General features: G+C 43.3%; 1 protein-coding gene across 1 annotated transcript in view; it reads right to left on the bottom strand.

The window, feature by feature from the left end:
• The window catches only part of SNX1 (sorting nexin 1), a 77,412-nt gene that overhangs the window by 27,145 nt on the left and 35,675 nt on the right, over positions 1-14,592 (bottom strand). The window contains exons 9-11 of the mRNA XM_077264003.1: positions 12,816-12,929; positions 4,340-4,433; positions 1,541-1,746 (exon numbers count right to left, since the gene is read on the bottom strand). Coding sequence (XP_077120118.1) covers positions 1,541-1,746; positions 4,340-4,433; positions 12,816-12,929 — 414 coding nt within the window. The remainder of the gene's footprint in view (positions 1-1,540; positions 1,747-4,339; positions 4,434-12,815; positions 12,930-14,592) is intronic.

Genomic DNA, 14,592 nt, shown 5'->3' with positions numbered 1-14,592 from the left:
AATTGACAGGCTCTGGTGGGCGAGTGGGTGGGGGACGGAGCCAGGACTGGACTTCTGAGCACGCTTGTGTGCCAGGATCATGGTCCTGCTTAGGGATCTATGAGGATACGGGGTGGCAGTACACGCCGTACTCATAGTCCGTATTGCGGGACTACAGGTGTGACTGTTCACCCTGTATCCCTCCGGAAAACCTGAAAAGAAACTACGCACATTGAGGTAGATAGGGGTCTAATTTAAGACCCGTGTCCACCTCCTACTGACACGAAGCTAAACTGAAGAGTATAATGCCAGTCGGTGGGGTGTACACTGCAGAGGAGGAGCTAACTTTTTTTGTTCATAGTGTCAGCCTCCTAGTGGCAGCAGCATACACCCATGGTTCCTGTGTCCCCCAATGAGAGGCGATAGAGAAAAACGGCCAGGTCATTAAGGTCAAAATAGGCTGGGTCATGAAGGGGTTAAAGCCAGAAAGTTGCCATTTGAAATGACTTTAGTTTTGTGTCATGTCTGTGATCTGCTTTTTTTTCTACAAAATTAAACAACTGAATGAACATCCTCCAAGGCCGGTGATTCCATAATTTTTGCAAGGGGTTGTATATACAGCAATTCCACAGTATTGCTTTATACACCAAAAATCACTGTCTCATATGCATACCAGAGTCTGACTTTTACTTCATGACAGACGCACAGGTCTTCAGCAGACCCTTGGCAGCTATGGTAACCCATCAGGTCCCTGTGATCACGTCACGGGCATGTAATTGGGCCCAAAACAACAGCGATCTGCCATTACTGCTGTTACAATTGGACAGCAACATTTGACAGGTTAACAGACACGGCCGGAGCTCAGCTCGACTTGTAGCTTTTAGAGGCAGATGATGGCTAATTAAATCACCCATCATCTGCTGGCAAAGATGCGGTCATGGAGACAGAAGGAATAAAGTAAGGGCAAAACTGGCCACTCTTTCCCCTGATGACAGGCTCTTTTTAAGACCACACGAGCATATAGTGCTAGAACTTTTCCAGGTTGAACCTTATGTAGCTGTTGATTATTAGTAATGAACGCGTGTGCTCGAATAAGGCACTATCCGAGGATGCTCGTGTGTTAATAGAGTATCGTCGACATGCTTGAATATTATGTTTGAGTTGCTTTGGCTGCATGTGTCGCGGCTGTTCAACAACCTTAACACATGCAGGAATCGCCTGTTAGGCAATCCCCGTATGGGTTGCGGCTCTCGAACAAACATGCAGCCACGGCATTTCAAACAATGTATTCAAGCACGCCGATGATACTCTATTAACACACAAGCATCCTCGGGATAGTGCCTTATTCGAGCATGCTCATTATAGATTCCAAATTTACCTGTGCAATAAATTTCCTGTTATCATATCTGAATCACATCCATGTTAGTTTGCACTTCACTCCATGATAGTAAAGGTGAAATAATTTTTTAGTCTGGCAAAACAGTCTACCTAAATGTATCTTAATGTCCATGTTTTTTGTGATGAAGCATATAAATTCTTTGGATCAGTTATGGCCACTCACCCGAACAGCAGATAGGATACGGATATAGTCAGCCAGCAGCTCGGCCAGAAGGTAGAAGTCACTATTCGCCTGCTCCTGGTGTAGCTGCTCTATCTTCTCTTCTACTTCAGCTAGCTGGGAGAGTGCCCGGGAAAGTGCAGTGTTATCCTCTGAGCTCCCTAGCATAGCCAGGCTTTTGGCAAACTGAGCAGTATTCACAGCAAGGTCTGCAAAAATAGCAAATAGACATAAGCGTGAGATATTTTATCAGTAAGGCTCTTTCCCGACTAAGGTAATTTTTTCAGCTTTGCAGTCACAAATGTATGTATGGAAAAGTTTCTGATGTATACATTTAATGTGACGAATGCCGTAAGGTGGCATGTATCATTTAGAGGACTTTATGTACGCATGTACACTACGGTTCTAAAGTTTAGGGTCACCAAGACAATGTTGTTTTCCATGAAAACTCATACTTTTATTAATCAAATGAGTTGCCAAGTGAATTGAAAATCTAGTCCAGACATTGACAGGATTCTAAAAAAAGATTTTTATTTGAAATAATAATTTTCTCCTTCAAACTTTGCTTTTGTCAAAGAATGCTCCCTTTGCAGCAATTACAGCATTGCAGACCTTTGGCATTCTAGCAGTTAATTTACTGAGGTAATCTGGAGAAATTTCACCTCATGCTTCCAGAAGCCCTTCACACAAGTTGGTTTGGCTTGATGGGCACGTTTTGCGTACCATACGGTCAAGCTGCTCCCACAACAGCTGAATGGCGTTGAGATCTGGTGACTGTGCTGGTCACTCCATTACAGATAGAATACCAGCTGCCTGCTTCTTCCCTAAATAGTTCTTGCATAATTTGAAGGTGTGCTTTGGGTCATTGTCCTGTTGTAGGATGAAATTGGCTCCAATCAAGTGCTGTCCACAGGGTATGGCATGGCGTTGCAAAAAGGGAGTGATAGCCTTCCTTATTCAAAATCCCTTTTACCTTGTACAAATCTCCCACTTTACCAGCACCAAAGCAACCCCAAACCATCACATTACCTCCACCATGCTTGACAGATGGCGTCAGGCACAATTCCAGCATCTTTTCAGTTGCTCTGCGTCTCACAAATGATCTTCTGTGTGATCCAAACACCTCAAACTTGGATTCGTCTGTCCATAACACTTTTTTCCAATCTTCCTCTGTCCAATGTCTGTGCCCTTTTGCCCATATTAATCTTTTCCTTTTATTAGCCAGTCTCAGATATGGCTTTTTCTTTGACACTCTGCCCTGAAGGCCAGTATCCCGGAGTTGCCTCTTCACTGTAGACGTTGACACTGGCGTTTTGCATGTGCTATTTAATGAAGCTGCCAATTGAGGACCTCTGAGGTGTCGATTTCTCAAACTACAAACTCTAATGTACTTCTCTTGTTGCTTAGTTGTGCAGCGGGGCCTTCCACTTCTTTTTCTACTCTGGTTAGAGCCCATTTGTGCTCTCCTCTGAAGGGAGTAGAACACACCGTTGTAGGAAATGTTCAGTTTCTTGGCAATTTCTCGCATGGAATAGCCTTCATTTCTAAGAACAATAGACGGTCGCTCTTTCTGGCACGGAAGGTGCTGGCGTTAAGGTGGATAGGTGGTTCTCCCCCGTCTCTCAGAGCTTGGATCGACTTGGTGAATTTGATTATCCCGTATGAAAGAACACTAACAAAATAGAGGATGTCCAGGTAAAATCGAAAAGATTTGGGGTAGATGGAATTCCTCTTATCATACTCTATAGTCTACACTGACTAGATACTTGCACAAGAAGGTGGACTTGTGGTTTTGGGGGCATCGCTTACAGAGCAGGATTTATGTATGATTTTCCTTTCGGCGACTTACTATTGATGGTTAAAGTAGTTAATGTTGTACAATAGGTATTTTATAAGGTACTAGTGATTTAACATGCACAGTTTATTACCCCTGTAATCTTTGGATATGATAATACTGCAATTATTTGTACTCTATGGAATAATTGATAATGACAAATGCAAATGTGTGTAATGTTTGTTTTATTCTGGAATTATTAAACGAATTTAAAAAAAAAAAAAAAAAGGAAGAATAGACGTCGAGTTTCACATGAAAGTTCTTTTTTTCTGGCCATTTTGAGAGTTTAATGGAACCAACAAATGTAATGCTCCAGATTCTCAACTAGCTCAAGGGAAGGTCAGGTTTATAGGTTCTCTAATCAGTCAAACTGTTTTCAGCTGTGCTAACATACTTGCACAAGGGTTTTCAAGGGTATTCTAACCATCCATTAGCCTTCTTACACAGTTCGCAAACAAAAAGTACCATAAGAACACAGGAGTGATGGTTGTTGGAAATGGGCCTCTATACACCTATGAAGATATTGCATTACAAACCAGATGTTTGCAGCTAAAATAGTCATTTACCACATTAACAATGTAAAGAGTGTATTTCTGAATCATTTAATGTTAGTTAGCTTCATTGGAAAAAACTGTGCTTTTCTTTAAAAAAATAAGGAAATTTCTAAGTTACTGTAAACTTTGGAACGGAAGCGTATGTATATATTTAAGTGATAATTCACACAGGTTTTTTTTCCATTGCAGATTTTAAATCCATGTTATGGGAAACTGAATGACAAGTCATGTATTGATAAGAGTGTTCATGCGGAAACTGCATTGGGTAGCCATACACAGATTACTATCAAATGTAGATGCGTGTCCCACAAAACTGGAAATCCGCAATGGATATTTTGGTCCAACAAATCAGCTGTGTGACCATACCTTAGTTTCCAGGTAAATTAAAGCAACCAGACATGTGCAATAAAGTACCTTTCCTGTGGTTTACTAGAGTCTCCACCACACCATGAAGTTTACGAAGATGTTGTTCTTCACATTCCACCTCTTGCAACTTGTCTTCAAACCACTAAACAGAATAAAATAGTAAATTACAGTATATGTGACCTTAAAAAAAAAAAAAGATCAATCCAATTAAAAAAGATATTCACCAACGGCTATCAGGAAAACTACGTAGGGATTTACATTGTTGGATCTAAAAGGACTTGATAGCAGGACAAATTGTAAATTACATGGAGTATAGCTAAATATTCTTCACTAGATGGTGCCCCGATTCTAACGCATCAGGTATTCTAGAATATGTATGTATATAGCAGCCACATAGTATATAGCACAGGTCACGTAGTATATAGGAGCCATGTAGTATATAGGAGACAAATAGTACGTGGCCTGTGCTATATAGTATGTGGCTGCTATATACATACATATTGTAGAATACCCGATGCGTTAATACAGGCCACGCAATATATAACACAGCCCAAACAGTATATAACACAGCCCACGTACTATATAACAGGCCACGCAGTATATAGCAGCCACGTAGTATATAACACAGGCGACGTAGTATATAACACAGGCCACGCAATATATAGCACAGCCCACGCAGTACAAAACACAGGCCACATAGTATGTAGTAGTATAGTAGTATATAGCAGCCATGTAGTATATAACGCAGCCCACGCAGTATCTAACACTGCCCACGTAGTATATAGTACTGCCCACGTAGTATATAGCAGCCATGTAGTATATAGTACCGCCCACGTAGTATATAGCAGCCATGTAGTACTGTATATAGTACTGCCCACGTAGTATATAGCAGCCATGTAGTATATAGTACTGCCCACGTAGTATATAGCAGCCATGTAGTATATAGTACTGCCCACGTAGTATATAGCAGAAATGCAGTATATAGTACTGCCCACGTAGTATATAGCAGCCATGTAGTATATAGTACTGCCCAGTATATAGCAGCCATGTAGTATATAACGCAGCCCACGCAGTGTGGGCACCATATCCCTGTTAAAAAAAAGAATTAAAATAAAAATAGTTACATCCTCCTGGGATCCAACGGCGCGCTGGCGATGTGCGCGTGGCTGCCACATCTTCTGTTCCCAGGATGCATTGCAAAATTACCCAGAAGACTTAGCGGTCTCGCGAGACCGCTAAATCTTCTGGGTAATTTCGCAATGCATCTCTGGGACCGGAAGCTGGCGGAAGGCGCGAGCGCATCCTCGGACGACGGAGGGCGAGTATAGCAGTTTTTTTATTATTATTATTTTTAACATTAGATTTTTTTACTATTGATGCTGCATAGGCAACATCAATAGTAAACCGTTGGGGACACACAGGGTTAATAGCAGCGGTAACAGAGTGCGTAACCCACGGCATAACGCGGTCCGTCACCGCTGGCATTAACCCTGTATGAGCGGTGACCGGAGGGGATTATGGAGCGAGCGGGCGCCGGGCACTGACTGCAGGGGAGTAGGGAGGGACTAATCGGACTGTGCCCGTCGCTGATTGGTCGCGGCAGCCATGACAGGCAGCTGGCGAGACCAATCAGCGACGCGGGATCTCCCGTGACGGAAGTTGCCGACAGAAAGACAGACAGACGGAAGTACCCCTTAGACAATTATTTACCGTATATACTCGAGTATAAGCCGACCCGAGTATAAGCCAACCCCCCTAATTTTGCCACAAAAAACTGGGAAAACTTATTGACTCGAGTATAAGCCTAGGGTGGAAAATGCAGCAGCTATCGGTGAATTTCAAAAATAAAAATAGATGCTCCATACCGTTCATTATGGCCCCATAGCTGTGCCATATAGTGCTCTGCACCGTTCATTATTGCCCCATAGCTGTACCATAGAAAGCTGTGCCATATAGTGCTCTGCACCATTCATTATTGCCCCATAGCTGTACCATAGAAAGCTGTGCCATATAGTGCTCTGCACCGTTCATTATTGCCCCATAGCTGTGCCATATAGTGCTCTGCACAGTTCATTATTGCCCCATAGCTGTGCCATATAGTGCTCTGCACCGTTCATTATTGCCCCATAGCTGTGCCATATAGTGCTCTGCACCATTCATTATTGCCCCATAGCTGTACCATATAGTGCTCTGCACCATTCATTATTGCCCCATAGCTGTGCCATATAGTGCTCTGCACCGTCCATTATTGCCCCATAGATGTACCATAGAAAGCTGTGCCATATAGTGCTCTGCACCGTTCATTATTGCCCCATAGCTGTGCCATATAGTGCTCTGCACCGTTCATTATTGCCCCCTAGCTGAGCCATATAGTGCTCTGCACCGTTCATTATTGCCCCATAGATGTACCATAGAAAGCTGTGCCATATAGTGCTCCGCACCGTTCATTATTGCCCCATAGCTGTGCCATATAGTGCTCTGAACCGTTCATTATTGCCCATAGCTGTGCCATATAGTGCTCTGCACCGTTCATTATTGCCCCATAGATGTACCATAGAAAGCTGTGCCATTGCTGCTGCTGCAATAAAAAAACCCCGACATACTCACCTCTCTTGCTTGCAGCTCCTCAGCGTCCTGTCCCGGCGTCTCTCTGCACTGACTGATCAGGCAGAGGGCGGCGTGCACACTATACGCGTCATCGCGCCCTCTGACCTGCATGGTCAGTGCGGAGAGACGCCGGGAAGATGGAGCGGCGCCCGGCGTGTGGAACGCGGACAGGTGACTATGCAATACTTACCTGCTCCTGGCGTCCCGCTCCTTCCCCCGGACAGCTGGTCTTCGGTGCCGCAGCCTCTTCCTCTATCAGCGGTCACTGCCACCGCTCATTAGAGAAATGAATATGCGGCTCCATCCCTATGGGAGTGGAGTCCATATTAATTTCTCTAATGAGCGGTCCCATGTGACCGCTTAACAGGGGAAGAGCTGCAGCACCCGGAGACCGTGGGGCTGCAGGGACTGCGCCAGGACCCCCGGAAGCAGGTAAGTATGCCTCAGCGCCCTCTCCCCCTCACCCGCCGACCGTGACTCGAGTATAAGCCGAGAGGGGCACTTTCAGCCCAAAAATTTGGGCTGAAAGTCTCGGCTTATACTCGAGTATATACGGTATATATAGATAATTATGAATACGAAAATAAAAATCATGCTGCTGGGTAGCTAAAGATGATATTGTAAGGGATGTTATGTGTAAAAGTGAGGGCCTTCCAAAACAAAGACTCCATTTACAATTATTGCCCCATGTTAATGAATTAGAATTGAACGTCTAGGGATAAGTAGTGATTGATATCATTATACTTTGGTTGTGACATGATATCTCACAAGTTACAGGGAAGTACAAATAAAAGAAGCAACTTAACCATTATTACTACTACACAACAACCACAATACTTTCTCATTTCTAGGTCTTATTACACTGCTCAAAAAAATAAAAGTAACACTCAAATAATACAATTTAGATCTAAATGAATGAAATATTCTCATTGAATACTTTGTTCTGTACAAAGTTGAATGTGCTGACAACAAAAGCACACAAAAATAATCAATGGAAATCAAATTTATTAACCAATGGAGGCCTGGATTTGGAACGATACTCAAAATCAAAGTGAAAATCAAATTACAGGCTGATCCAACTTCAGTGGAAATGCCTCAAAACAAGGAAATGATGCTCAGCAGTGTGTGTGGCCTCCACGTGCCTGTATGACCTCCATACAACGCCTAGGCATGCTCCTGGTGAGGCGGCGGATGGTCTCCTGAGGGATCTCTTCCTAGACCTGGACTAAAGCATCTGCCAACTCCTGGACAGTCTGTGGTGCAACATGACGTTGGTGGATGGTGCGTCATGATGTCCCAGATGTGTTCAATCGGATTCCGGACTGGGGAACGGGCGTGCCAGTCCACAGCTTCAATGCCTTCATCTTGCAGGAACTGCTGACACACTCCAGCCACATGAGGTCTGGCATTGTCCTGCATTAGGAGGAACCCAGGGCCAACCGCACCAGCATATGGTCTCACAAGGGGTCTGAGGATCTCATCTCGGTACGTAATGGCAGTCAGGCTACCTCTGGCGAGCACATGGAGGGCTGTGCGGCTCTCCAAAGAAATGTCACCTCACACCATTACTGACCCACTGCCAAACCAGTCATGCTGAAGGATGTTGCAGGCAGCAGATTGCTCTCCACGGCGTCTCCAGACTCTGTCACGTCTGTCACATGTGCTCAGTGTGAACCTGCTTTCATCTGTGAAGAGCACAGGATGCCAGTCGTGAATTTGCCAATCCTGGTGTTGTGCCAAGCATCCTGCACGGTGTTGGGCTGTGAGCCCAACTCCCATCTGTGGACGTCGGGCACTGAGACCATCCTCACGGATTCAGTTTCTAACCGTTTGTGCAGGCACATGCACATTTGTGGCCTGCTGGATGTCATTTTGCAGGGCTCTGGCAGTGCTCCTCCTGTTCCTCCTTGCACAAAGGCTGAGGTAGCGGTCCTGCTGCTGGGTTGTTGCCCTCCTAGGCCTCCTCCACATCTCCTGGTGTACTGGCATGTCTCCCGGTAGCGTCTCCAGCCTCTGGACATTATGCCCACAGACATCGCAAACCTCCTTGCCACAGCTCGCATTGATGTGCCATCCTGGATGAGCTGCACTGCCTGAGCCACTTGTGTGGGTTGTAGAGTCCGTCTCATGCTACCACAAGTGTGAGAGCACAACCAACATTCAAAAGTGACCAAAACATCAGCCAGAAAGCATTGGTACTGGGATGTGGTCTGTGGTCCCCACCTGCAGAACCACTCCTTCATTGAGTATGACTTGATAATTGCCAATAATTTCCATCTATTTTCTATTCCATTTGCACAACCGCATGTGAAATTGACTGTCAAACAGTGTTGCTTCCTAAGTGGACAATTTGATTTCACAGAAGTTTGATTTACTTGGAGTTATATTCTGTTGGTTAAGTGTTGTTTATTTTTTTTTAGCAGTGTATTTGTTAGCCCATCCAATGCAAATGTGGTAACCTAAAATTCTCTCTGGAAAAATGGGAGTGATGATCCAGCGATGTAGGCTAGGTGCCTTTTTTTTTTTTTAAACTATAGATTTTATTGAGCCATTCAAAAGAAGCATTGAGTACTTAATCCTCATATAGGCACATGGTTGGCACAGATACGCAGGTGGTATAGTAAAAACCAACGCGTTTCGACTTGCATCTTAATCATGGTTTAATTCTCTCTCTTACTACTTAACCAAGCGACATATCAATTTACTGAGTAGCCTGCAGCAGGTTGTAACGGTTTGTTACCTTACTGGAACAAGCAACACAGTTTACCACCACTAGGTGGCGATGGTACACTGCGTAATCAATTAGTACTTCAGAAAGTAGACAGAATTGGAAAAATAGGTATATTAACATAGTAACATAGGAAGGCCTTTAACCCCTTCATGACCGTGGGATTTTTCGTTTTTCCGTTTTCGTTTTTCACTCCCCTCCTTCCCAGAGCCATAACTTTTTTATTTTTCCGTCAATTTGGCCATGTGAGGGCTTATTTTTTGCGGGACGAGTTGTACTTTTGAATGACACCATTGGTTTTACCATGGCATGTACTAGAAAACGGGAAAAAAAATCCAAGTGCGGTGAAATTGCAAAAAAAGTGCAATCCCACACTTGTTTTTTGTTTGTTTTTTTTGCTAGGTTCACTAAATGCTAAAACTGACCTGCCATTATGATTCTCCAGGTCAGTACGAGTTCATAGACACCTAACATGACTAGGTTATTTTTCACCTAAGTGGTGAAAAAAATTTCCAAACTTTGCAAAAAAATAAAATAAATAAAATTGCGCCATTTTCCGATACTCGTAGCGTCTCCATTTTTCATGATCTGGGGTCGGTTGAGGGCTTATTTTTTGCGTGCCGAGACGGCGTTTTTAATTATACCAATTCGGTGCAGATGCGTTCTTTTGATCGCCCGTTATTGCATTTTAATGCAAATCGCGGCGACCAAAAAAAAACGTAATTCTGGCGTTTCGATTTTTTTTCTCGTTACGCCGTTTTGCGATCAGGTTAATGCTTTTTTTTTATTGATAGATCGGGCGATTCTGAATGCGGCGATACCAAATATGTGTAGGTTTGATTATTTTATTGATTTATTTTGATTGGGGCGAAAGGGGGGTGATTTAAACTTTTATATTTTTTTTATTTTTTTCACATTTTTTTTTACTTTTTTTTTTTTTTTTTTTTTTTACTTTTACCATGCTTCTATAGCCTCCATGGGAGGCTAGAAGCAGGCACAGCCCGATCGGCTCTGCTACATAACAGCGATCATCAGATCGCTGTTATGTAGCTAAAATGCAGGTGTGCTGTGAGCGCCGACCACAGGGTGGCGCTCACAGCCACCGGCGATCAGTAACCATAGAGGTCTCAAGGACCTCTATGGTTACAATATACAAGCATCGCCGACCCCCGATCATGTGACGGGGGTCGGCGATGCGCTCATTTCCGGCCGCCCGGCCGGATGCGGTAGTTAAATGCCGCTGTCTGCGTTTGACAGCGGCATTTAACTAGTTAATAGCGGCGGGTGACCGCGATTTCACCCGCCGCTATTGCGCGCACATGTCAGCTGTAAAAAACAGCTGACATGTCGCGACTTTGATGTGCGCTCACCGCCGGAGCGCACATCAAAGCAGGGGACCCGACATCGGACGGGATAGTACGTCCGATGTCGGGAAGGGGTTAAAAGACATTTGTCCATCCAGTTCAGCCTATATCCTGTCAGAATAAATCCCCAGATCTACGTCCTTCTAAAGAACCTAATAACTGTAAGATACAATATTGTTACGCTCCAGGAAGACATCCAGGCCTCTCTAGAAACCCTCGACTGAGTTCGCCATCACCACCTCCTCAAGCAAGGAATTCTAGATTCTCACTAGAGATATTTGCATTGTCCCCTTATACATGGTTATTAGATCGCCCCACAGGCGTCTTTTCTCTAGACTAAATAATCCTAATTTTGCTATTCTCTCTGGGTATTGTAGTTCCCCCATCCCCTGTATTAATTTTGTTGCCCTCCTTTGTACTCGCTCTAGTTCTATTATACCACCACCGGTGCCCAAAACTGTACACAGTACTCCATGTAATCCAGAGATTTGTACAGAGGCAGTATAATGCTCTCATCATGTGTATCCAGACATTTTTTTAATGCACCCCATGATCCTGTTTGCCTTGGCAGTCGCTGCCTGGCACTGTCTGCTCCAGGTAAGTTTATCAGTAACTAGGATCCCCAAGTCTTTCTCCATGTCAGATTTACCCTGTGGTAAGCCGTTCAGTGTGTAATGGTGCCTTATTCAATAAGGCTAAGTTCACACTAGGTGTTTTTGCAGCTTTTTTAATGTTTTTATGTTTTTTTATGCAAATTGCTAAAAGCTGCGTATTACAGTACTAGGAAAGCTGATGAGATTTCAGAAATCTCATGAACACACCTTGTTTTTTATGTCAACAGGATTTTGTGCTTTGCATGGCTTTTTGCACAATGAAGCATGTCACTTCTTTCAACGTTTTTTACTCATTGTGTGGTGAACGCACACTGAAAAAATAACACCAAAAATGCAGGTATCAGGTTTTGCTGCGTTTTTTTGTGCCAAAACCTGATACTATAGAATAAAACTTTTTTTTTTTTCAACACAACTTTATCAGCATCTACAGAAAACAAATCTAGCATGCCAAAATCACAGTAAAAATGCATAAAAAAACACAAAGAAAACATGCTTTTTTCTGCAGCTTTTTTCCTGCCAAGAGATCTGGTTTTGATGCAGAGAAAAAAAAACCCTGAAAAAACACCTAGTTTTCAATACCAAGAGTTCATAAAGTCCAAAATGAATGTGTTTAAGTGAACAAATCAAGATCTGTTCCGTACAGATGTATTAGTTTACATTTTAAGTATGCACAATTAAAAGAAGGGAATCCAGCAACATTAGGTAAGTAGATTGAAACATCACATTTATTGATACCACTAAAGCCAGAAGAGAATAAAAACATGATGAAAGAAAAAGAAGGGGGGGGGGGGGGGGGGGGGAGAGACACCTGGTCTACACCTTTCAAGTTCACCGCTTCTCAAAACTAAGAGCGGTGAGCCCGAAATGTGTAGACTTAGCATCGCTCTCATTATGTTTTTTTTCTTCTGGTTTTAATGGTATCAATAAATGTGATGTGCTGTGGATGCTGGATTTACACCCTTCCTTTTGTTGCATGCCCACCATATGCCTAAATTGCCAACATGATTACAGTTTAAATTAGGAGATATAATTCATGCTGTTCTTTGAATGAAGCAAAAACGCTGTGATGTTAAAAGCTGTACGTATTGCTATGAAACAATTTAGAAAAGACATGACTACTGACAAAACACCACAAAAGTCTTAAAGTAAAGTTGTCAAGAATTGACACTGCTCTGAAAAGCTTAAAAAACAAATCGGCATCCAGCACTTACAATGTCGGACTCGTTCATCTTTATGGTCATTTTGTTGACAGCATCAGTGGCTCTAGTGAACATCTTAAGGAGTCCAGCTCCACTCAGAGTCTGAGTGCTGACAGCGCGGGGCAGCTACAAGAGGCAAAACTTTGGTTGAAGAATTATAAAATCATAATATAATCCTATAATGCAATGTCTAGTGCTTTTTATTGTAAGAAATAATACATAGCTAACATGGAGTATCAATTAAGTATAACAAACATAAGCGAAAAAAAAAAAGGCTTTTTGTATTCGTCACCATAAATTTCTTTCGTAACCTCATTGGGGTCAAAAGGAATCTGATGCCACAAGGCGAATGACACTAAGAATACAACTTATAAAAAAAAATAAAAAAATTGTCATCTCTTCACTAACCGGTTTCTCCTTGTCTTCCGACACCCAGCTATGCAGTTAATGCAAAACCAGTAGAAGAATGCAAAAACAGTAGGAGAAGCAAAACAATGACTATCCAAAGAAGAGAAGGTCCTCTGTCCCCCAGTGAAGGCTACAAGAAATATTTTATGGCGAGTACAAAAAAAATCGTCTTTTCTAAAGCATCTCATTGGGGGCCACAAGAAACCATGTCTCAAGGCAATGACTGGGGTGGTAAAATTAATAGTACTGCTGAAGAATAACAATCCCTCAGGTTACCACTTGGGCAACCAGCATTTGCAATACCCTTCTGCAAAGCTCTGCGTCCGCAGATGCAAAAGATAAGGGCTCTGAAAAGATGTGGACTGAAGACAAAAGTTAGTAGCCTTACAGACAAGAAGAACAGACTACTGGAAGTATACGACCCAGGAGGCTCTTACTACCTAGGTGGAGTGAACAGGGCCCAAGCTGATGGTGCCCTGGCTTGGCCCGATCTTCCAGAATGATGAACCCAGCAAGCAATGGTAGCCCTAAAGTCAGAGCCCTGCAAGGGTATACCGGGATGACAAACAAGGCATCTGACAGAGACAGGTAAAGCTGCACAGCTCTGACCATGTCAGATCATGTAAGGACCTCTCAGGGAAATGACGGGCAAAGTGCATAAGGAAGGAGAGCAGTCTCCCCATTAAGGTTGAAGGCAGAAAACACATTAGGGAGAAATGAGGGAGCTGGATGAAAGTCCACCCTGTCCTGGAGAATGAGTATAACAGGTATAAGACACCCTTGTGAGCCTCACCTGATGGAAGTGATCACTAAGGTAACAAAAAAAAAAACAAAACACCTTGCCAGAAAGATGTCTCTAAATGGCTGGAAAAGAGGAGACTGAAAAACATCCAAGACCAGATAAAGGTCCAACAGATGTAGGGGGACCAAAGCAAGAGTACCCTCTAGTCCTTGTCTGCAAAATGACCTACAAAGCAGTCTCAGCTAGATGGTCTGACTAGCCATGGACAGTGTTAGAATACCAAGTGGATTGCGTGTGCGATCTTCCTTGCTGTACTGACTTGCTGGATAATAAATGACCAGAATACCATCTGCTTCACTTGTGCAGTATGTCCTGTCTGCGGGTCTCAGCTTGACTGACTCATCTGTAAAGAGGCACTCGCCCTAGGAGAAAGTCAAGAGTCCTGATAGAATCTGTTACATGCTACCACCTGCTGGAGATTCTCAGCCTAAGGTCACGTTCACACATTCAACATTTTGGTCACTAGTTTACCTCAGTATTTGTAAGCCAAGACCAGGAGTGGGTGATAACCACAGAAGTGGTGACGTGTTTCTATTATACTTTTCCTCCGATTGTCCCACTCCTGGTTTTGGCTTACAC

Source organism: Ranitomeya variabilis, chromosome 5 (genome assembly GCF_051348905.1).
Source record: "Ranitomeya variabilis isolate aRanVar5 chromosome 5, aRanVar5.hap1, whole genome shotgun sequence".
Taxonomy (NCBI): Eukaryota; Metazoa; Chordata; class Amphibia; order Anura; family Dendrobatidae; genus Ranitomeya; species Ranitomeya variabilis.
The sequence above is the reverse complement of the archived record's forward strand: the minus strand, read 5'-3'. Positions and strand labels throughout refer to the sequence as shown.